Source organism: Aulostomus chinensis, chromosome 8, assembly GCF_037954235.1.
Source record: "Aulostomus chinensis isolate RoL2024-O1b breed Wild chromosome 8, RoL_Achi_v1.0, whole genome shotgun sequence".
NCBI classification, from domain to species: Eukaryota; Metazoa; Chordata; class Actinopteri; order Syngnathiformes; family Aulostomidae; genus Aulostomus; species Aulostomus chinensis.
The window spans coordinates 11116232-11137463 of NC_141327.1; the positions used below are offsets into that span (position 1 = coordinate 11116232).

The 21232-nt window shown below is 41.9% G+C and overlaps 2 protein-coding genes across 5 annotated transcripts; both read left to right on the plus strand.

The window, feature by feature from the left end:
- The first annotated feature begins 873 nt into the window (after positions 1 to 873).
- On the plus strand, positions 874 to 14058 carry cp110 (centriolar coiled-coil protein 110). Of its 4 annotated transcripts, XR_015117555.1 has the most exons (11): positions 874 to 1319; positions 2294 to 2419; positions 3814 to 6163; positions 7063 to 7169; positions 8843 to 8944; positions 9351 to 9467; positions 10534 to 10635; positions 10774 to 10890; positions 11048 to 11100; positions 12117 to 12199; positions 12746 to 12809. XR_015117555.1 is itself a non-coding variant. In XM_086210880.1 (10 exons), the coding sequence occupies exons 1-10, from the start codon at positions 1194 to 1196 to the stop codon at positions 12885 to 12887; spliced, it is 3372 nt and encodes a 1123-aa protein (XP_086067006.1). In that variant the 5' UTR covers positions 874 to 1193; the 3' UTR covers positions 12888 to 14058. The 4 variants fall into 4 exon arrangements, 3 of the variants coding, with proteins under 3 accessions (XP_086067006.1, XP_086067007.1, XP_086067008.1); XM_086210880.1 differs by lacking the exon at positions 11048 to 11100 and having other exon boundaries at positions 12746 to 14058; XM_086210881.1 differs by lacking the exon at positions 11048 to 11100 and having other exon boundaries at positions 8846 to 8944; positions 12746 to 14058.
- A 369-nt stretch (positions 14059 to 14427) lies between these two features.
- On the plus strand, positions 14428 to 20927 carry sirt7 (sirtuin 7). Its single transcript, XM_086210106.1, has 10 exons — positions 14428 to 14589; positions 14678 to 14815; positions 15733 to 15837; positions 15915 to 15985; positions 16081 to 16153; positions 16320 to 16418; positions 17149 to 17385; positions 18798 to 18878; positions 19000 to 19106; positions 19486 to 20927. The coding sequence occupies exons 1-10, from the start codon at positions 14494 to 14496 to the stop codon at positions 19676 to 19678; spliced, it is 1200 nt and encodes a 399-aa protein (XP_086066232.1). The 5' UTR covers positions 14428 to 14493; the 3' UTR covers positions 19679 to 20927.
- The last annotated feature ends 305 nt before the right edge of the window (positions 20928 to 21232 follow it).

A 21232-nucleotide genomic window follows, 5' to 3' on the forward strand; every position in this document is an offset into this window, starting at 1 on the left:
GAATTTGACTGAAAGCAGCCTGTGGATAAAAGTAGTGGAGGCAGAGTGTAGCTCATTTCATTCAGTGTTTTATTTGTTTATTTTCGTCTTTATGTCTAAAAAAAAATCCAGAGAGGTTTACTTTCATATAGATTTTGAATCTTGGTTGCCATTGTGATATAAGTTAAAGTTACAAACAAGTTCAAATCAGAATGTAACCTTTAAATCCATCAGTCCATTTTCTGCAACTTATCCTGTTCAGGGTGGGGGGCTGGAGCCTATCCCAGCTGCCTTCGGGCGAGAGGCAGGGTTCACCCTGGACGCGTCGCCAGTCCGCCGCAGGACCCCTTCTGTGTAACGACTGAGCATTTTGTCTTTTATTCTCTTTGACGACAAAAAATAAAACTTTCAACGTCGCTACTGCGAGCCAGAGGAGCAGAGCAGCGAAACACTGAGCCGATGTGACTTTATGTCACACCAACTTTAAGACAGATCAAAGTAATGGAGGAAAAAAAAACCTTTTATATGGAATAAATACGCCATCTGCTTCCAACAAAACTATCAGTCCTTTGTTTAGCCAATCAGTCTGGCCTGTAGGGGGCAGTAAAGGGTCAGCAGCAACTCCCCCGTTCAGAGTCTGGATGGATCAAGTAAAACATGGAGCCGCAACTTCAATTAATCGACCATAATACAAGCTTGCGGTGATAATGTTCAAAAACATTTTATGTTGTATGTCAAATTATGGTGTTTTTTGTTTTAACTGTATATTGTTTCAATACACAGTGTTGTGTTTTAAGGGTTATTAATTGTTCTTTTGGTAAATCCGTGTCCGTCCAGAAGTTCCGCTCCGGGTTTTTACACCGTCTCCAAACTGTCACTATTGCTCCTGGAGGAGAGGCGGGTAAAATGTAAACATTCGCCGGTGAAGAGTTTTGTTCTTAGCTCGATGGACGTTTTCGTTGTGTACTATTTCAAAAATAGCACTGATATATTACTTTGATCCGTTACTTTACGTCGTTAACAGGCTCGCCATTCAACGATACTGCTGTGAGATTGAAGTCTAACCAACAATAGCTAACGCGCTGGTTAGTTAGTTAGCTAGCTAGTTCAGCACTACGGCTAGCGTTAGCGGAGATATTTCTATCAATACGTTTATCCAAAAAAGCTGGGTAAACTTTCAGCAGTTACACTCAACCGTATGCTGACGCAACTTGATGGAGGACTACGACACGTTTGTGCAGCATCGTATGTTCCAGAAAAATGAAGAGGAGCACAAACCTTCATCCTCCTCTTCGTCCTCTCTCATCCGCTTCTATGGACAGCCCATTTTGCCTCCCCTGGTATGAGCTAAGTTTTACGTTCTATAAAAATCTTAATTTATACCTAATAATTAATTAATAACCAACAAAAGCAGTCTTACTGTCTTTTATTTGCCTTTTTATGGAGATTCCTGTCAGGCTGGAATAGGTAATAGTGATTAATGGCCCCCCGTTTTTTTTTTTCAGGGCTTGTACCAATTATTAGTCATCAAGGAGACTGATAATCGATAGCTGGTATCAATTTACATTTGCTGCTAAATGTAAATTATTAATTTGAACATTTACAAAAACAAAAACTCCAGCATTAGACTTGTTTAAATGTATTTAAGCGTGTATTTAATCACAAGAGAACTGTTCGACATTATCGTAAGATAATGAATGCAGGAGCTCTTAGCAGTATTTTTTCTCTAATGTTAAAAAGCTAGAATTCCTCTTAGATATTTTATAAAGTAAATAGAATAAAAATGAATCAGTCTAATACAACTTGAATTTTAGTTCCAGTTATTCGTCCCATTTCAGGTACAGAAAGCTCAACACAAAGAGTCAAAGTAATCCCATTTTTTAAATGTATTTTTCATAACTAAAAAAAAAGAGAGATTCTGATGATCGTATAAAGCTGAATATTGTTTTTATCCCTGGCAGTTATTTGTGCAATTGTGCTGCTAAATCTTTAGCTGATGTCTTGATTGACATTCTAATAATCAGTTCTGTAGGTCTTTTGTCAAGTAATTTCTGCTTTAAACAGTTTATTTCAGTGTCCGTATCTGAGAGCTTTGGGCTGTCAATTGCACAGTTTTTTTTAAATCAACCTCAAAGGTTAAATCACCTGGGGCTCTGAGACATGTTGAAAGTATTAATTTACTTTGTGAACGTCTGTAGTTAAGTAATAAACCAATAATACAATAACGGACCAGAAAACCAGAAACATCGAGCTCTTCTAACAGAAGTAGTTGTGAACCTTCAGTGAGATCACGTCTGCTCTCTATTGATAACAGCTCTCGCAGGAACAACGAGAGGATATGAAGCGACATAAAGAAGCGGCACAAAAGTCTTCTGTCCACAGAAAGTTGATGAACAATCAAAGACTGACTAATGTGCAAACTCTGCTACACAGCATCCAGGTAATTAGGAAGAGTTTTCAGCTCTCCTCTTGACTAGCCTCATATCTACCTGTATTTTCCAATGTATTAAGAGAATAACCTAGATTAATGCCAGTGATATAATTGCTTTAAACTATGTTTGCACATCCTCTGAAATTATTGTACTGGGCCTCCACCTTGCAGTACTCACATGAGGTCCAGGGGCAGTAGGGATGTGGTAATAATGGAGTTCAATTTAGAGGAGAAGTTAAATCACTGAGTCTACAATTGCCACCTCTGTACAATGTGTCATTGCAGCTAACCATTGACAGATATGTTTGTCACCGTAATTGGTCTGAGAAAAATACTATTTTAGGAGTTATGGTAGAAAATTGCAAAACTAAATGGAAACAAGTCCATTATATCTTGAAATTAGTTACAGGGGACCAGTGGTAATTGGTACCTGTATGAGATTGGTTCCTCGACAAATGCTGCCACTATCCGAATTTATGATGTATAACCTCAATTCAATCTCACACACAGACGGGTCTTCCACAAGGGTCAGCCTAACTTCTAACGCTCTCTCTGAGTGATCGTTTGACTGGTGAATGCAGCTGAATTCCCATCACAGTCATGTGGTCAGTAGTTTTGTAAGGTGATGTCATGGATATGAAATCAAGACTTTTAGCATCTCCCACTGCGAGCAGAAGCTAATGAATTAACATTTAACACTAAACTGAGCTGTATTTTGTAGCTATTTTATTAGATTACTCATTCTAGTGAACAAGAGAAACTTATAAATATATACATACAGTAGCGCCATAAGTGTGACCGCACACAGAAGGACAGGAAATGTTTTACCTCGTCGTCAGTGTTTTTAAGCTCATATCACCTTCTGTTCTCTATTGTAAATACTGCTGCCTTGTTGAGCTTTTTTAACTTCCTGTGTCTCATCATTGCAGCCCACAAAGCATAGTAACTTTCTTGTAAACTAACAGCGACTGGGGGGCAGGCGTCTTGCCCCTCACGCACCTGACAGCTGTTTTCCCCCACTGTCCTTTCTCTGCTTGTAAACAAGCATCTTTCTGAGCAAATTCTGCCCTTGTTCTAGATAAATGCTTAACTGTTACTAGGCGTGTCATGAACGTTTTACTGAACTGGCACTGAAAAATATCTTTGTCAAAGGAAATCCTCCAGTAAGATGTAAACTAGCAAGTGTGTAAAAAGCACGATCATGACACAGGTGGTCAACTACACGAACATGTGGTTAAAAGCAAGTATATCCCTGGCCTAAAATTATTTTGTGATTATTACGTTTCAAATACGAGTCGCTTTGAAATGAAAGTATTGAGAAAACTACTTTTCCAAATTTATGTGCTTCCTTACATGGTTTTTACCAAATGTTCTATTATCTCTTGGTATTCTCTAAATCGCAGCCAAAGAATATCCCAACCTTGAAGGACTTGCTTCAGGAGTTGAAGATCAACACAAAACACTCATATTCCCCTAACACCAGTGATGAATGGGAGTCTCAAAGGAATTTACCTATAGGAGCAAAGTGTCGTCCATCACTCTCACCTCCGCCTGTTATGACTGCAACAGATGGTGTTTCTTTTCCTCCACTGTCATCAACCACAAATAGTGCCTTTTTCACCTCTAATGCCATACCTGAACAAAGTGAGCAGGAGAGTTGCCTTATTGACCAACGTCACAGCCGTCGTGCATCACAACCAGGTTCACTTGAGGGTGCAAGCCATACATTTGTCTCATCAGGCTATGAGACCAATACGAATATTGACAGCACCACCGGTGTCTTTGGAAGCATCGATGTAGGGATGGAGAGTCGTGGCTTTGGTGCTACGGAAGGAGCAGATAATAATGGAGACTTTTTTCTTCTCAACACCTCAAACACAATTGCCAAGATGCCAGATATTATTAACCACCCTCCCCTGAATGGAGAGGAATTGGAGAGGAGTGCGCTAGAGTCCTTCTCTGATAGTTTTTTAGCACATCAAGATTTTTGTTTTACTTCATTCCCGGGGGATTTAGCCATGTGTGACTATCTTCCAGGAAAGAAAGTTGTAAAAAGTCATCTGAACAGTGCTGAGAGTCAAGATAACCTCCCTTTTACTGCAGTTCTTGACACTGACAGAGATCAGAATTTTGTCCGAGTGGAGGTTCCTGTCCCTTCACCGGAACACAGTGGCCTTCAAGACGATCCAAAGTCACGTCAGACATTAAGCACTCATCACTGTCCAGGAACTGAACCAGCAGACAACCAGTCCCAAAAAACAGATTCAGAGCTGTCTGAGGGGCCTTATCGCTTCAGCCTCCAGGCCCTGCTGAAGAAATCTCAGGAGTATCGGCGTCAGCAGCGGATGCTTAGGAATCAAGCCAAAAATGCTAAAAACCAGGAGAGAGCGCAAGAACAGCCAAGAGTGGAGCTGCAAAGCCTCTCTGATAAGGAGAATGACGAGTTCCCCAACAAGGGGACAGTCACATCAGAGAGGAAGAGAACTGAAGAGAAGAGAGGCAGTTTTATGCTGCCAGCGGAAACTCCCAAAAAATCCTGTGAAAATGACCAGAGGATTAAGCCTGTGTTGTTGTGGAAGGAGGCGAACTGTAACTCTGAAAGCACACTTATAACAGGAGATGATAATCCCAAAGAAATGTCTACTGTTGAGAAAGACACAACCTTAAAAAACAAACTGAACATGTCTAAGGAGGTCATAACAGAACCGGATCAGATTACCAGATTTGTTCAGCAGCAACCCGTGTTAATAGAAACCTCTACAATCCAGGAAGCCTTGCACTTCATCGGCCGAGGAGCAGGAAAATATCAAGTTATCCCAGCACCACATTTGAGTAAGAGTCCTGTTCACTGCAGGATTAAAACTGTTATCAAGGATGGAGAAGCCATTGAAGGATCAGAGAGCTCAAGGGGGACGGTCCTGGTCAGTACAGGCTTCAACAAAACACACAACTTATCAGCCAAGAGTTCAGAGCACAAGCCTGACTCCAGCCTGCCTAGTTTACAAGCATTGATCTCACGTGTCCCGTCCGCAGTGACAGAAAATGTGGAGAATGAAAGCCAAACTGAGAGCAACCTGCACAGTGACTTCAGCTTTGAAAGCTTTAAGCACAGTGACACGCTGGCAAATGTTGATAGCAGTGGTACAGAGCATATGCACAAAGACTCAGGACACGAGCTGAGACATCGAGACACGAACGCCATGCCACTCATCCTGCAGGACAAAGGAAAAGATGTAGTTAATGTGACAGAGCTCAGGATAGTCAAAAACTTAATAGCAGAGAGAAAAAAGAATATGAATAAAAATGGATTCACCAAAAGCAATGGTGGCAGTAGAAAGCAGGGGAGATCAAGTAAATGTATCTGCTCTGTTGCCCAGTGGATGCATGTTCCTGAAGTCTTCCGAAACGCTCCATCTGACAGTGCAGTCCCACATGCTGTCCCTGTGCTGTCAGATACCAATAACCATCCAGTAGAAAACTACTGTACTCCTCACTTGCTGTCTCTCAACCGCTCGTACGATGTGGATACACCGTCTGGGTTGTGGTTACTTGAAGGGACAGGATCGTCAGAAAACAGCTTAAAAGATCAAGGAAAGGATCTGACCCCAGAGAGTGGAGGTGAACAGGAGGCCGGGGTATCCAAGGTCAAACGGAGACTGCTGATGCATGAGACAGAGAAGACCCAAGGCAGGAGTGCAGATACCAGGGGAGGAGCACACTCAGCAGTCCAAGCCAACTCCAGCCCTCCCAGAGGTAAGACCAGGCCTGGGGTGTTAACATGCCAGATAGAGGGGTGGGACTGTGCCTGGCTAGCGCCTCATTCACTACAATTTATGATTCAACAGGTTTCACACAGGGTTCTTGAAGCGCTTGAATGTTAAGAAAAAAATTAACTTCTAGAATGCGGTGAAAATAGCAAACATGCAAATATAAAGGACTTAAAGTCATCCAGTGAAATTAGCAATTACTGAACAATGAACATTAGAGTAGGAACGGTAGAGGTGATCCTCACTTTGTGTCTGGGTTAGGTTTCATAGCATGTCAGCTATATCTATCTAAACTATCCATCCATCCATTTTCTTCTGCTTATCCTGTTAAGGGGTGGGGGGGGAGCCTATCCCAGCGGGGTTCACCCTGGACGGGTCACCAGTCCATCACAGGACCAACGCATAGAGACAGACAACCATTCACACTCACAGTCACACCTATGGTCAATTTAGAGTATCAATCAGCCTCGTCCCCTCTTGATGTCTTTGGACTGTGGGAGGAAGCTGGAGTACCAGAGAGAACCCACACAGGAACAGGGAGAACATGGAGACTCCACACAGAAAGATCCCGTACCCGAGCCGGGACTCAAACCCAGAACCTTTTTGCTGTGAAGCAACAGTGCTAACCACTGCACTTCCTTGCCGCCACCCTATCTAAACTAATTTAATTAATTAATAGGGAGTTAATATGAGACGAGGACACTTGTATAGGATGTTATCAGTGGTGCTGGAGTTCTTTGGCACATAGCTACATTCCTTTAACTCAGCAGTTGGACCGTCTTTTGTACCTTTTTGATTTTTTTTTGGTCCCACTTGCAGTTTATCTCCATATATGACGTTGTAGATTGTGGTATGGACTGATTATGGCTGCAATGTTCTTTGAAGGTCATTACAGTCAGAAGGACCAGCAAGAACAACTAAAACAAGCCCATGATGCTCAGATCCAAGCCCTGCAAGAAGAACACAGGAGACAACAAGAACAACTACAACAGGTGAGGCAGCTGGGGCACAAATTAGCATTTACTACAAACACTGAGATACCTGCATCTGATAGCTGTTTTCAGCATTTTCACATATACTGTATCTGTTCCTATCAAATAAAGCATATATAAATCTAGAGAAAACATACATAACTGAATCAGTTGAGTAGTTTAGATTCCTACTGTGACTGCAGCATCTCGTGTTCCATTTCTAATTTAATTGCATATCACACTTTCTGTGATTTAAAACAACAAATCGAGAAAATTTGTGCATTAAAGAAAACCATAGAATGTTTATTTAAATACTTAAACAACCAGAAGTTGTACTAAATGGGCTACAAACAGCCATATTGATAATTCCTCCTTCCCACAGGCTCACTTCTTGCATTAGATTGCATCACCTTTGCTGTACAGATTTATGTAATTCTGGGATAACAGCTGTAATTCAATTTACCAAGGTTTCCCGCTCTGTCCAAAGTCACCTATGAGACATGAAGAATAAAACGTTCAGCCCCAGAGTCTCTATATTGCAACAATGAAAATAGATTGTGAGAGTTTCCTTTTGTGAATTCATCCAACTGTGATATTATAGTGACCCTAAATGTCCTTCTGAAGCTAGATGCAGACCTTTGAAAGGCTCTGGCACTGTTCCATATGCATGCATTCACACACACACACACGATGTTGCTTTACCTGTAAGAGAGCGCTTCTCGAGACCCGGGTCACGGGCAGACTACAGACATCTGCTCATTACAAGAGACCTTCAGACTCTCCAGTTTAAAAAGGAAAAGGAAAAAACACAGAGGGATTCCAAAATAAATGTTTCATTACATCCCTGAGAGACGAGCTCTTGTGTGCATGCGTGCGTACGTGTGTGTGTGTGTGTGTGTGTGAGAGAGAGAGAGAGAGAGTGAGTGAGTGAACATTTCAAGGACGCCTGCTGTTCTTTGGCAGCCACTTCTTCTATCTTCAGTGTGTGTCTATGTTTCTTCCTGGTTGGTGTCCTTGCCCTATTAATCACAGTTAATTTTTGTATCCCTAACAACAATATAATTAACATACGCTGTGTTTAATAAAAATGCCTTTTTGCCTCCAATTCGTCCCTCCCATCAATTGTGATGAGATGAGGGAGAGCGGGCTGGCTGGACTCCTTGGGTGAGGAGGAGGGGACTGAGGGAATTGACACAGAAAAGGAAAGGATAATTTGTTTAATTCATGAGCGTCTGTGGTTAAGTGCCAGATCGTCCCTCCGAGTGCCACCGCTAATGGTCCCTTCTCCTTCTCTTTTCTCCTCTCATCCCTCACTTTGTTTTGTCTCATACCTCCTCCTCTGTCCTCTCTACTCACCGGCTGTATTATTTTCTCCATCTCTCCTGTCTCATTATCCCTGTCATCCCTCTTCTCCTCCTCCTCCTCCTCCTCTTCCTCGTCCTTCTCTGCTCCCCCCTCTCATTTCATCCCTTTTGCCTCTGTGCCCCATCTCTCCCCTTCTGCCTCCTTCTCTCTACCCTCAATTAATTTCTTCCTCCTGCCTCATTTGCTGTCCTTTCCAATTCAATATTTTCCAACCTTGCCCGCTCCCAAATGCATGCATTTGTCCCTGCGTGTGCGCACACACACACACACACACACACACTGTCCTTTTATTTTCTCATTCCGTCCCTACATCCCTTGTCTCTTCTCAGCAGTTGGCTTTGCGTTACCATCTCCTCCAGAACCTTTCCTTCCCTTGCTCTGTGTCAAGCTCACGTCTTGGGGACACGTTGACCTTCTCTACCCTTGCTCAGGTATTACCATCACATTTGTTCAGTCATGTCAGTGGTGTGAAGAGTTGGTGCTGTTTATCTTGCTGCCCTCTGGATTTTTATTCATCAGCAGTTCCTGACCCTCTCAGGTGAAACCAGTTCTTCCCCCTCGATGTCTTTGTTATCTGTCATTGGCCTCTTATCTCTGAACCAACACAGCATTTGCTTACATGTTTGCTTTCAACACTCAGAATCAACAAGTGACATAATATCAGTCCTGGGTTATTCTCCTTGTGATTCCCAATGATGAGCTCCATGTCCATTTGCATTGATGCAATAAACATGTGCCAAACAAAAGACCTTGGGAAATTAATTGGCTGTCATTGATGGAATTAGCATTCTCCTCTCACTTTGCCTCTGGTTCTCATTATTTCTGCCTTTTCTGTAGCCCACGAGCACTTTCCCAGTACACTGCCGCCCCCTGCTGTTAGCAGCTGTGAAAGGTTTCCTGACTCGCAGGCTGCTGAGAACCGACAGAGTGAAACAGATGATGCGCACCATCACTGTGAGTAAAGCCAGCAGTGTCTCAGATGCTCAAGTTGTCTTTTACTATCATGAATGACCAAGAACTCTTTGTAGGCAGAGACCTGATTTCCCGTGGTTTGGGGGGTAATTATAATATAAAACTGTTGGATAGAGTATTTTGTTATTGCCACTGACAGACTCTGATTATTGTTATATGCGACTTATTTGGCTTTTACTAGAGCCCCTTTCACACTGCACCAAAAACACGGGTGAACACGGGTGTTCGGGCACTCTGAAAGGGTCGACTCTGCATATCAACCTGCTTCCACTCACCCTCTAAGCGACCCAGGTGTTTAGTGGCTCCGCTCGGCTCCGCTCGGCTCTGCTCGCCTTGCCCGCAGTGTGAAAAAGGCAACCCGCGCTGTCTCAGGTTTCCTGCGACCTTCCTATTACATTCTGATTTTGTCACTGTGCCACCTGTGAGGCTGTCATTGTGGAAGCTCCGGAAAAATATAAATAAATAAATAAAAATTGGAGGTGACAAGGATATAGAATGAGTAGATGGTATCCTCAAAATCAAGAGTATGAACAGGATGATTTCAAGAAGTCTGGAAATTCTCACAGTCTTTTTACATGGACTCAAGGAATTGGATCAATACGTGTCTCTGACTTGTCCAGAAAAATACCGCTAATAACCCTGTCCTGCCAGTGTCCTAAGAGAGTCTTCAGGATAAATGACCCACAGCTGTAACCACATCGCCTCGAAAAGTTCATCACTTGTTCCTTGTCATGTCACCTTTATTCCCACCAAATTTGATTGCAAAGATCATATTAGTTTTTGAGTTATCTGCTAACCAACAGACATACGCTTGCCAGTGATCACATGACAACCTTGGTGGTACAAAGTTGGTTCTTTAACAAGAGCCCATTTTACTCAAGGATAACAGACAGCGTGATACACTAAAACTTTGGAAGATAAATAAAGACTTTTTTTTTTTATATCCAAATATTGACACCTTTGATTTCCTATTCTTTCAGTATGCAATAGTTTTATGTGACTGGGGAAAAAACTCTGTGTGTGTGTGTGTATTTGTCTTGGCATCTAGGACACGCAGACATTCCTACAGGCCTTCCAGCCACAAAGCACCAGCAGAGGAGAAATCTGCAGCAGACAGGACCTTTTATTGTGGGAGCGAGTAACTCTGCAGGTATGAAGGCAAACACACGTGGTATCCATCTGTTAGCGCCCCCCACATTGTCAATGATCAATTAGACCTCTCATTAGCACTTATTAGAATAGATACTGCATTTACACATGTTTATTTAAGCCATCCTTCCCCCTCCAGCTGCGAGCTGCACGTTATGAGATTTTCGACATATTCTTCTGCCTGCCCGTTGGAGAGAGGATGCAACTGATTAGCCGGGACAGAGAGCTGGTGAAAGAGCGAGCGCTCAGACAGCGGGTAACTATTTCTGCGTGCTTTGGACTAATTTAAAAATGTAATATATATATATATATATATATATACTAGTGAAGCAGTTACAAATAATGAATGCAGAGACAAGTACTTGGACAGGCTGACACCAACAGTCTTTTTTTTTTCTCCCTCTATCACTTAGCGAAACCAGGCAGACAGTGTTTGCTAGCAGGGAAGTGTGCCTGAGGAGTGCAGGTGGAGCAGCATCACGTCACATATGAAAAACAGATATTGCCTCCGAAAACAGAAAGAAAGAAACACAGCCATTTTGGCCTTGATAATTCATTAGTAATAACATCATTTATTGACTATCTTCTCTGAATATTTGTATTCACAGTTCACTTTTTGAGTTGAGCTTTCATCAACAAGCAAACATATAGAAAATGTCCGTAAATGACTTGTCTGTGCTGGCACTGGTGCCAGGTAGCCCCCCCCCCCCCCGAACCAGCCCCTCCTAGCTGAAGAAGGTGAGCAACATTGACATGCCAGTTGAAGAAACTGCAGGGCATCTGAGACAATTTGTTTTATTATTATGAAAGATAATGAAATTGTTTTCACTGAGAATTCAGTTCAGTCAGCAGAGTTCAATTATTTTCCCCGATGTTTCTGTTCATTGAAGTAAAAGCTTGTCTCTATGAAAGTGACAGAAAATTGAGAAATAATACTCATACTACTTTGCTGCAGACGGAAATATGTTGTAAGACAATATGCCATTAAAGGTCATTTGGGTCAATGTTCTGCCGGAATATTTTTTGTTTTGTTTCGTTTCCTGTGGCACACAAAGATAATTTAAGGGCGGCAAAATTCCAATGTGATTATAAATGGTACAGTACTGAGCTACAAGAGAGTAACAAGCCTACAAGGGTTGTTTTTTGAAACATCAAATGGATCGCTTGGGTCCTGGAGGTGTTATTACAGCAACTGGGCAGGATTGGTGTGGTTTGAGGTAGTGGGGCCCACAATCCCTGGTGGCACCTCCTGGTTGGTATTTATACTCATGGAAGTGTGAAGATGGGTGCTGTGTTTGATTAATTGTGGTGTAGCAGTCTAGTCCAAAATGCTGATTTTTGTTCCAGTGTGGCTTTGGACTGGTTGAATTATTTATGAAATTCCTTTTGAAATGAAAAAAATATAATGTGATGGTTGTACTCACACCAGGGTTGGTTGAGCAGAGGCTAACCCACTGTTTGCATGTATGTTTGCATGTTAAGCCTGAAGACACGCGCTGTCCCAGGGGAAGGACCTCACTGTCAGCTGCAACTAAAAAATCACTCCAGAGGAAGAGGGGAATGACGTGAGTTTTCATCTTCTTCTTTTTTTTCCCGTTGCACAAGATTTTGTGCTATATAGGGTTATATCAAACGTGATGAGTATTTCGGGGTTCATTCAGTCTTTTCCAGGCCTGAAAAGTTTTTGAAATCTATGCCAAGTCAGAAAATTTAGACAAAGTCAAAATACCTGAACGATAGAGTATGAAATTCCATTAAAACTGACTCTCTTTCGGTTCATTTTGAGCTTTGTTGCATATATAAAAACACATAGCTCGTCTAGTTAAATAAATGTTTGACTTGGATTTTTTTTTTTTTTTTAAGTGTGAACACGACATTTCAGAGAATATCTGGTTATGAAAATTTCATCTTATAAATTTGTCCTGATGTATTTTGATGAGAAGTTATAATCACACATTTTTCGGATGTGTTCTTGTACACAGCTAGCTACGGTAGCAATATTCAGCTTACTTTGTTTATTCAAGCAGAAAATTTAAGACTGCACGCTGAGAGTGTATCTCTTATCTGCAGTGTTTTTTCAGTGATTAAATCTGTGTCTTCTTTTCCTCCAGGATACAGAAGAAGCCAGCAGTTCCAGCTACTGGACTCAAGATTGGATTGTCTGTGGGCCAGTCACCAGAAACCAAACGAGGACAGTTCAGAGCAAATCCTCAGAGAGTCCCCAAGAGCACTTCCTCCTCCAGACCCCGATGACACGTCCCTAATAGGTCCCAGTGTGGACTCCTAATAAGGCCTCTAGCGATGACACGAGAATTGTATAAGTTAAAACCTGACAGTCTCTACATCCAAAATTTAACTTTGTCTCAAAGTTATGCCTTTTGCTAATATATCATTGTATTTTATGAGAAGGGGGGACACAAGGGCACATAAAACGTAGCTACAGCCAACACTTCACACACAGCTTCTTTGAAACTAGTTTCGTATTAAAGGGCAGCTCAGGAGTTCCTTTAGCAGTTTTTTTGTTGTTGTTGGGTTGTTTTTTTTACAGTAAACATGATAATCTCAAGTATTACTGGATTAATCCCTGATGTGCTTCCTGTTGCACTGCATCTGACTGCTTGAAAGCATAGTGACTACTGAATTGATTTTTCAGAAAATTATTAGCCGAAGTCAGTATTTCCCAAATGGAATTCATACAATACTTCTGTCTCCATGATCTTCATTTCATTATCACAGGAAGTAAAAATTGAAAAAAATAATTCAATATGTTGCCCCTGGAAGAATTAACTCCCAGTGGGCGTCAGCATGACAGGAACATAAAAAAAATATTAATTCAGATATTTTCTCAATATTTTTATTCCCTTGTGAGTTTGTGGGGTTTTTATTGCCAAATCTATGATAAAAAATAACCACTCTGGGAAGCAAAAGTTGCTCTTTGGTGTACATCTTCTAGATGAGACAGCCAGCAGTAGCTTGGGGCTGCAACTGGACTATACTTTGTTTTCAAGCGTCACATTCAGTAGTAACTACAACACTGAACGGGGAGTGCACCTGTGCTCGCTCCGCTGTGAGCTGTCAGAAAGTCTGTTATGAGAAGTCCACTGAAGTCCACACTTCACACACTGAAAAAAGTGGACATAAATGTTGCTTTAGCACATACTGATGCAGAGACCTTTTAGTATGATAGTTGCAGTATTTTCCACATACCTGCCTGTGCGTATCTAGTCCCAGCATCTCAGACTGATACTCCTATTGGAATACTGAGCTTTTCCCTGATGTTGCCTTCCATATTTGTCCTGGACTATTAGGATTATATATCAGTCAAATCACATTTAAGCCTTTGCTTTTTATATTTTTTGAAGGAGCTGTTTTATATGTTATTTATATGTATTTAGTTGACAATAAATGTGTTACAACACTTGGATTTGGCTGTTGTTGTTTTGTTTATTTTGAAAGCGCAGAAATTCGGACTGACAAATTGATTCAGTCATTATTGTCCATTAGCCTCAAAGTCAATGTGTACTGTGACGGGTCCAGAAGTAATGCATGACCCAGTATGATTTGTATTTTTCTGATTGTGCTGAGCTCTGTTTAACATTTTTCCAAAAAGGAGCAAGCACAGGTCACTGCCACTTTAAGCAAGAATAAGTTCCCACCGGCAAATTTTTGAATATTGCTGTTTGAGAACCCTGCAGTTCAACCATTCCACACCGGAGGACTAAGGCCCTGCACAGCCGCCCAGCAGCAGGGGGCGCTGCTAGCTGCTGCATCTTCGCCTGGTCAACATCCGGCCGGCTCTCTATGGCCGCTGATCTACCAGCTTTGTTTTGAATCGAGACACTTCTCAGCTGACTAAAACATGGCAGACCCCGGTTTTTCTTCACGGGCCGAGAGAAAAGCCTTAAATAAGGCTAAAATACTGCAACGAGAGAGCGAGAGGGAGGTCTTCAGACTGGTGAGACACAAGCAAGTAGAGAGCTAACGCCGACTAGTTAGTGTTAATAGTGATTAGCTGGTTATTCTCTCATGTGTGACAAATGCAGGTCCGACGGGTCCTGAAGAAGCCGGAGTCTGAGCGGTCCGAGGAGGAGGCCGCTGCCCTGTTGCTGCACCGAGACACCGCCGAAGAGCTCTGCCAGAGACAGGTCCGCAGAAATGTGCTGAAGAGAAAGCAGGAGGAGGTGAGGACGTCCGAATCATGAGCTGTTAGCTCAGCTGTAGCAGTAAATGACACGCTTGTGTTCAGACTTCCCCCCTGACAGTGAAACACCTTCAATTTCAGTAGTTAGGCGACATGATGTTTCCAGGTGTTTCATACTACGATACAGGAATATTGACCCTCAGCTGTGTGCCTCACGGCTGAAGAAATATTGGTTGAAAACATATTAAATAGAAGAAAAATATGTTATGTCAGCAGAATATCAACTGTTAGTTTCAGATTGTTGGTAATACTGTCAGTCCAGGGTTAGTACACGTGTATGCGTACAAATTTCCACTACTTTTCCACTGATTCTAAGAAGCTATAATGACTACAAATTCTATAAAATATATAAGTTTATGCGTAAAAGAATAAACTCAAATCCCTTTCAGATGTTCCAAAGTATATTAAACTAAAAATATCAGTAATGTGAGACAGCATTCCCATTAATTAATGACAAGGTAATTGGTTTGATAAAACATAAATGTGTTGTAAAGTAAATCAAAATGAACCAAAATAGATTTTCTCCTGTCAACCTTATCTGAACCACACATACTCTTATATGCACGTATTTATGAGTTGAGCTTGCGTGTCCTCAGACTGTTAAATTGTGAAATTATTAACAACAAGAAATGTACTGAAGTCATCACTAACTTTAAAGGAGCCCTGTCCGTCAATACAACGTCCACTTGTGTGTATACTTGAGATTTAAACAATCGTACAGGTGAGTGAACACTGTAACCGCATACACATTTATTCATCAACCCCCCTCTCCTCGTGCACAGTAAGAATCATACTTAGAAATGAAAAGCGCTTGAGCTGAACCTATGTTGTGTAGATATGAGTGTGTGATTGTAACACTTAGAAATTATTATTTTCCCTCCTTTTCACTGTCTGCAGGTGTTTGATGATGTTGATGAACTAAAAAGGAAAGTCCGACAGCTGGCTGCAGCCCTCCAACAAGCCAAACACTTGGTGGTTTACACTGGAGCAGGGATCAGTACGGTACGCCAAAGTCCGACTGATCCACCGTCTTTTTCCTTTTCAAACGTTGGCCTGGTTAATTATGTACTTTATTTCAGGCAGCTTCTATTCCAGACTACAGGGGTCCTAATGGAGTGTGGACACAACTGCAGAGGGGTCGGACAGTCAGGTGATGTGGGAACTCTTAACCGTGATGTGATGTGGGCAGAATAACCTGACTGCAGTGAATTAAACCTAATGTCTCTTGTTGCTCTCGACAAGCAGTTCGTCTGACCTGAGTAAAGCAGAACCGACTCTCACGCACATGTGCATTAGGACACTTCATAAGGAGCGACTGGTAGGTGTGCATATATGACCACTGCCAAGACCATTTAAAAAAAGACAATAAAATATCAGCCACAAGATAAATGGTCTGTTCTTTGTTCATGTTACATACGATAATGTAAAATAATAACACGTGCGTGTGTGTGTGTGTGTGTGTGTGTGTGTGTGTGTTTATAAAGCTGAAGCACGTTGTGTCTCAAAACTGTGATGGACTTCACTTACGTAGTGGTCTTCCCAGACACGCCCTGTCTGAGCTCCATGGCAACATGTTTATTGAGGTGAGACACACACACACACATGTACACGTCTTTTTTTTGTTGTTGTTCACACACTGACACGAAGTTGTCAATCTCCCTCAAATCACTTTTATGGAGCCCTGGGGTGACCCCATAAATAATTTTATTTCATAAGATTTGACCTGTTCCCTCCCTTTAATCCATTTGTGGCCACATATACCTTGTTTGAGAATATAAAATAAACAAATAGTCTTGTTATGGTCCTCTCTGAAGTAGAGCTTGGAACAATAACCACTTATTCTAGACACTGTCACCATCCACTCCCACCACTGGAGGCAAGTTGAGTTCATGTGCTTTCCTCACTTGTCTTGTCTCTGTGTGCACATTAATCCTTCAAAGATTTTCTGTTTTACAGATCTATTTTTGATGTGTCGATGGTAGGATTTGTGATACAGGGAAACAAAACTGAACTGCTGTTTGTCAACTTTTTCATCTCTAATCACAACTAGTTTGTATCCATTTGGGGACACAAACATGAACAAGTTCTTTTGGTGTGTGTGTGTGTGTGACAGAGAGAGAGAGACAGAGAGAGAGAGAGTGATGGCTAAAACAGGTAAACATCTTGCGAGCAGCACGGGAGGGGGCAGGCAACTGTATCACATATAGAGCTAATAAATAGGATAATTTCATGTTTGATTTACTCTCGATTCTTCCCAAAACATACCAAAAAAAACACTTATGCTGAAGTGGTGGTTTCGTTATCCATCCCCAGGTGTGTACATCCTGTTCTCCTGTCAGGGAGTACGTGCGTTTATTTGACGTGACTGAGCGAACATCGCTACACCGGCACGGGACCAGCCGCAGCTGCAGCCACTGTGGCAGTGAACTCAGGGACACCATCGTGCACTTTGGGGAACGAGGAACCCTTGAACAGCCTCTCAACTGGAAGGGAGCTGCAGAGGCTGCCAAGATGGCGGATGTTATCCTCTGCTTAGGTTCAAGTCTCAAGGTAGGTTTTATCAACCACACTGGTCTGACATTTGTCACTCAAATGAACCGAACCGCTTTAGTCACACAGCCATAGACAGGTGGAACAGGACCAAGCAGGGAAGCCGTACGTTGCTAAAAGGCTTCACACATTGATTTATATTGAAAGAGTTCCAATGGTCAGGAATATGTACAAAAAAGTTTTGATTGATTGATTGATTGATTCTTTAATAACCACACAGCCAGGCTGGTGGAATTTTTCAGTACAGCTCCTTGGTACAAGTTTCAACATTAACCATTAAACAAATAACATGGATATACACACAGACAAACACATTACATGCGTAAGGGCCATGCTCAGTCCTCAGCGGTCATAGTTCAGAATGTTTATTGCTATGGGAATGAAACTGTTTTTGAAGCGGGTTGTCTCCTACAGAAGCAAAAAGGGACGACAATCAAAAACAGTGAAATTATCAATAGATCAAATTATTCCCCTGTAAAATAGTTCTTCCTGTGCCCTGCAACACTGATGGAAAGATGTCTGTGGCAGAGGTTGCACATATTTTTATTTGCTCCAGAGTTCAGTATGTACAGCTTACAGCTAACCTGGCTAGTAAACATAGTGTGCCAGTTGTGGGGATAGGGATTGATGGCGGCAACTTTCAGTCTTTGAAACATCAGCAAGGGTTTAGAATAAGTTACAATGACATCTCTTAACACGTCGGCCATATCTGACAACTTAGCCTCTGGGAAAAAGGGCCAGTATTTCAGGGATGTGGTGTAGGCAGCAGTTAGCTGGTCTAAGGCTTCCTCGTTCTGGCTGCCGCTCATTGTTTACAGTCTGTATGAATCTTGAGACATTTGCATGGAGTTGAAAGATGAAGTATGTAAGCAGCTTGTTTCAGAAGTTGACAGTTTATACTCCTTTAACAGTTTAAAACCATTACAACAACAACTTAGTTACATCTTCAGACTACCACCATATTTCCCACTTTCCATTTTGACAATTGCATGCCTTGTCTCTTACGCACCTCACAGACTTTTTACATGGACACAACCAAGGCCCCATCAAATGTGATTGGTCAAAGCTAATCAAACGAGCACTCCAGACATTTTCTCCCTTGCCTAAAGATTTGGGGTTTATAGAGATTTGTTACAGCTCAACTGAGGTATGTGTAAGAACTGGAATAACTAATCATTGCAACTTCCGGAAGAGCCAAAACTATGCTAATGTGATACATCTTCAGACTCAGTGCTGGCATGCTGATGTTACAGATGGGATGTTTGTGTTGATCTTTGCTGGTTCTCCTCAATGCACATTGAGCATGAGAAAAAAACCCTCTGCATAAGACATCTGACGACTCCCGAGCTGTCCTTTCACGAGCTCGCAAGCAGAAAACTTCCACCGCTCATGAGTCACGTCTCATTCTGTAGGTGCTGAAGAAATATGCTTGTCTGTGGTGTATGAACAGACCGGCGAGCAAAAGACCCAAACTCTACATTGTCAACCTCCAGGTACACAAGGTTTCGACATTTATTTTGCAGTATAAAAAAAATGCAAATTAATTTGAATTCCACAAATAATATTGTGCCGCTGCAGCCACTTAGCCTGAATAACTATTTTTGCTTGTATTAGTGGACACCGAAAGATGATCTGGCTGTGCTGAAAATTAACGGCAAGTGTGACGATGTCATGAGATTTCTCATGGAGGAGCTGAACTTTCCCATTTCTGTTTATGAGAGGTAATTATATCCCAAAACACTCTAACTATCCAGAAACTTTAGCCTCACTTGTATAAGGGCCATCATAGGAAAGAACAAACATAAATGATAAAGTTTCTGTAGTTTCTCACTTTTTCCTCTGTGTGTGTGTGTGTGTGTGTGTGCGTGTGTGTCTGTGTGTGTGTGTGTGTGTGTGTGTGTGTGTGTGTGTGTGTGTGTGTGTAAAATGTAAATTTAATACATTGGAATAACAATGAAAACTTCCCTGAAAAAAGTGCTCTCATTTCCAACGTCTGAATGTCATTAGATGTATAAGTACAGACACACGCGCGTGCGTGGACACGCACACAAGACAAACTTTTATCTTGCCAGCTTAGCCTGTTTTCTCCACTCCCGTCAGGTCAGAGGACCCCATCTTCAGCCTAGCCACGCCTCTGCAGCCAGAGGATGAAGACAGCCACTCTCGAGAAGTCATAGCTCCCTGTGCCGACCAAGATGGCCACTCGGGTGACCAGGAGGAAGCCACCGTGGTGCAGGGCGGTTGGTTTGGGCGAGGTTACGGCAAAGGAAGGAAGAAGAAAAAAGTTGCATAGTCCAAGAGACTGTGAACATTTTGATCAAGTTTGTTGCAGCTACCAGTGATTAATCCCAATGAAGGATTCATCATTGTAAAAACTTGGTGCTCGTATGTCTTCAGGCACGTGAAGAGTGTGTGTGTTCTAATATCAACTGCTGAAGAGAACACACTCATTCGGGACTTAGTGAAACGGCTCCTGCTCTGGTTTGAGGACCAGAAGAAGCTCCAAGTCAGATCTAAGTGGTGCTTTTGATGTGCTGCTGTTTGCTGGCAGCTCCACAAGCTGGTGTAGCATCCAAACAACGTTTTCAAACCACTCCTCTGCTCCCCCTCCAAAACACTCATGTGTTCAACAGCATCGAGAGGTGGCGAGTGACGGAACGTAAATCGTATTTCAAACGCGATTACTGTTTTTAACAAGAAGGTAGTAATTGCATTAGTTAGTCATTTAATGTGCATTAGCTCAGTGTCAATGGTCATATTGGTGCTTTAAGTTTCATCTACTGTGTGCTGGTTGCAAGTTAAGCCGTTTGTAAATGGCAAATAACAGTAGAATAACAAACCAGTTGCCAATTTTGAAATTCTGTGCTGCCACGTTTTTACGGAGAAAAGATATAAGAGGTCAAACATTTGCTACATGTATAGAGTAAATTATATTTTTGTACTTTTGTTTTCCAGAAGCCAATGACTGCATTGTTGGATGTACCTTTTTCAACAGAGCTCATTGGTGGTGTTTTGGTTTACTTAACTAACTTACTGACCTGACAGACCTCTACTCTGCTGTCCCTCATCCTCAGGTGTGCAGGCTGTGTAAGACAGCGGCTACCATGGTTTACTGAAGTTGCTGATATTCCTCTCAACTTGTCTGCTGTTGTCCCTCCTTTTATTTCAGCAGCGTATAGAGAAGGAGAGCTCATTTTGACTTGTTTTTGTGTCAGGATGTTTAACGTTTACCCTGGGATTAGAACACGACCAAATAGGTGGATTTATTCATTTGTCTCAGGAAAGCCTCTTAGTATTACTGAACACCTTCTACATCCCATTTTGTGTCTGAGTTGATTAAAGGCCAAACTAGCCATTGATGAGCTAAAATTCCGGGTAGTATTCCTCATTCTTGATGTTATGTCTGACATGTTGAAGGGGTGTTTGTACATGGGTGTGTGCGCGTGTGTGTGTGTTGGGGGGGGTGTCTTTTTTTCTTGATTTCAGATTCATTTTCATTTTTTTCTGTAGACTTAATGATTATAAAAGTCTGTAAGCTCTTGCGCACAAATAAAAAAATGGTGTTGAATTTTGACTTGGTTATCAATTTTTTTCTAATTTTACTAAGGTTAACTCATTTAAACCAGTGATGTCAGAAAACAATCACTAATTATTTTAAGAAATCTCCCTACACACATGACCTGATTACCTTGACAACTGGGTATCCATTTGGTGCTGACACCTCAAGGATGAGTTCTGGGGAGACAGACTCTGATTCTAGATCCTCTCCCTTAATGGACTTTGATGAGGACTTTGGGTTGCAACAGCTTGGTCAAATTTTACGAATGCACCCCTGAAAATTTTGTGC

Bases quoted from the DNA above. Each gene is read 5' to 3' on its own strand.
- cp110 (XM_086210880.1), top strand. From the start codon at position 1,194: ATGGAGGACTACGACACGTTTGTGCAGCATCGTATGTTCCAGAAAAAT. The intron at 9,468-10,533 runs GTGAGTAAAGCC...CTTGGCATCTAG, and splicing joins AGATGATGCGCACCATCACT to GACACGCAGACATTCCTACA. The intron at 10,891-12,116 runs GTAACTATTTCT...TTGCATGTTAAG, and splicing joins AGCGAGCGCTCAGACAGCGG to CCTGAAGACACGCGCTGTCC.
- sirt7 (XM_086210106.1), top strand. From the start codon at position 14,494: ATGGCAGACCCCGGTTTTTCTTCACGGGCCGAGAGAAAAGCCTTAAAT. The intron at 14,816-15,732 runs GTGAGGACGTCC...CACTGTCTGCAG, and splicing joins TGAAGAGAAAGCAGGAGGAG to GTGTTTGATGATGTTGATGA. The intron at 18,879-18,999 runs GTACACAAGGTT...TGCTTGTATTAG, and splicing joins TCTACATTGTCAACCTCCAG to TGGACACCGAAAGATGATCT.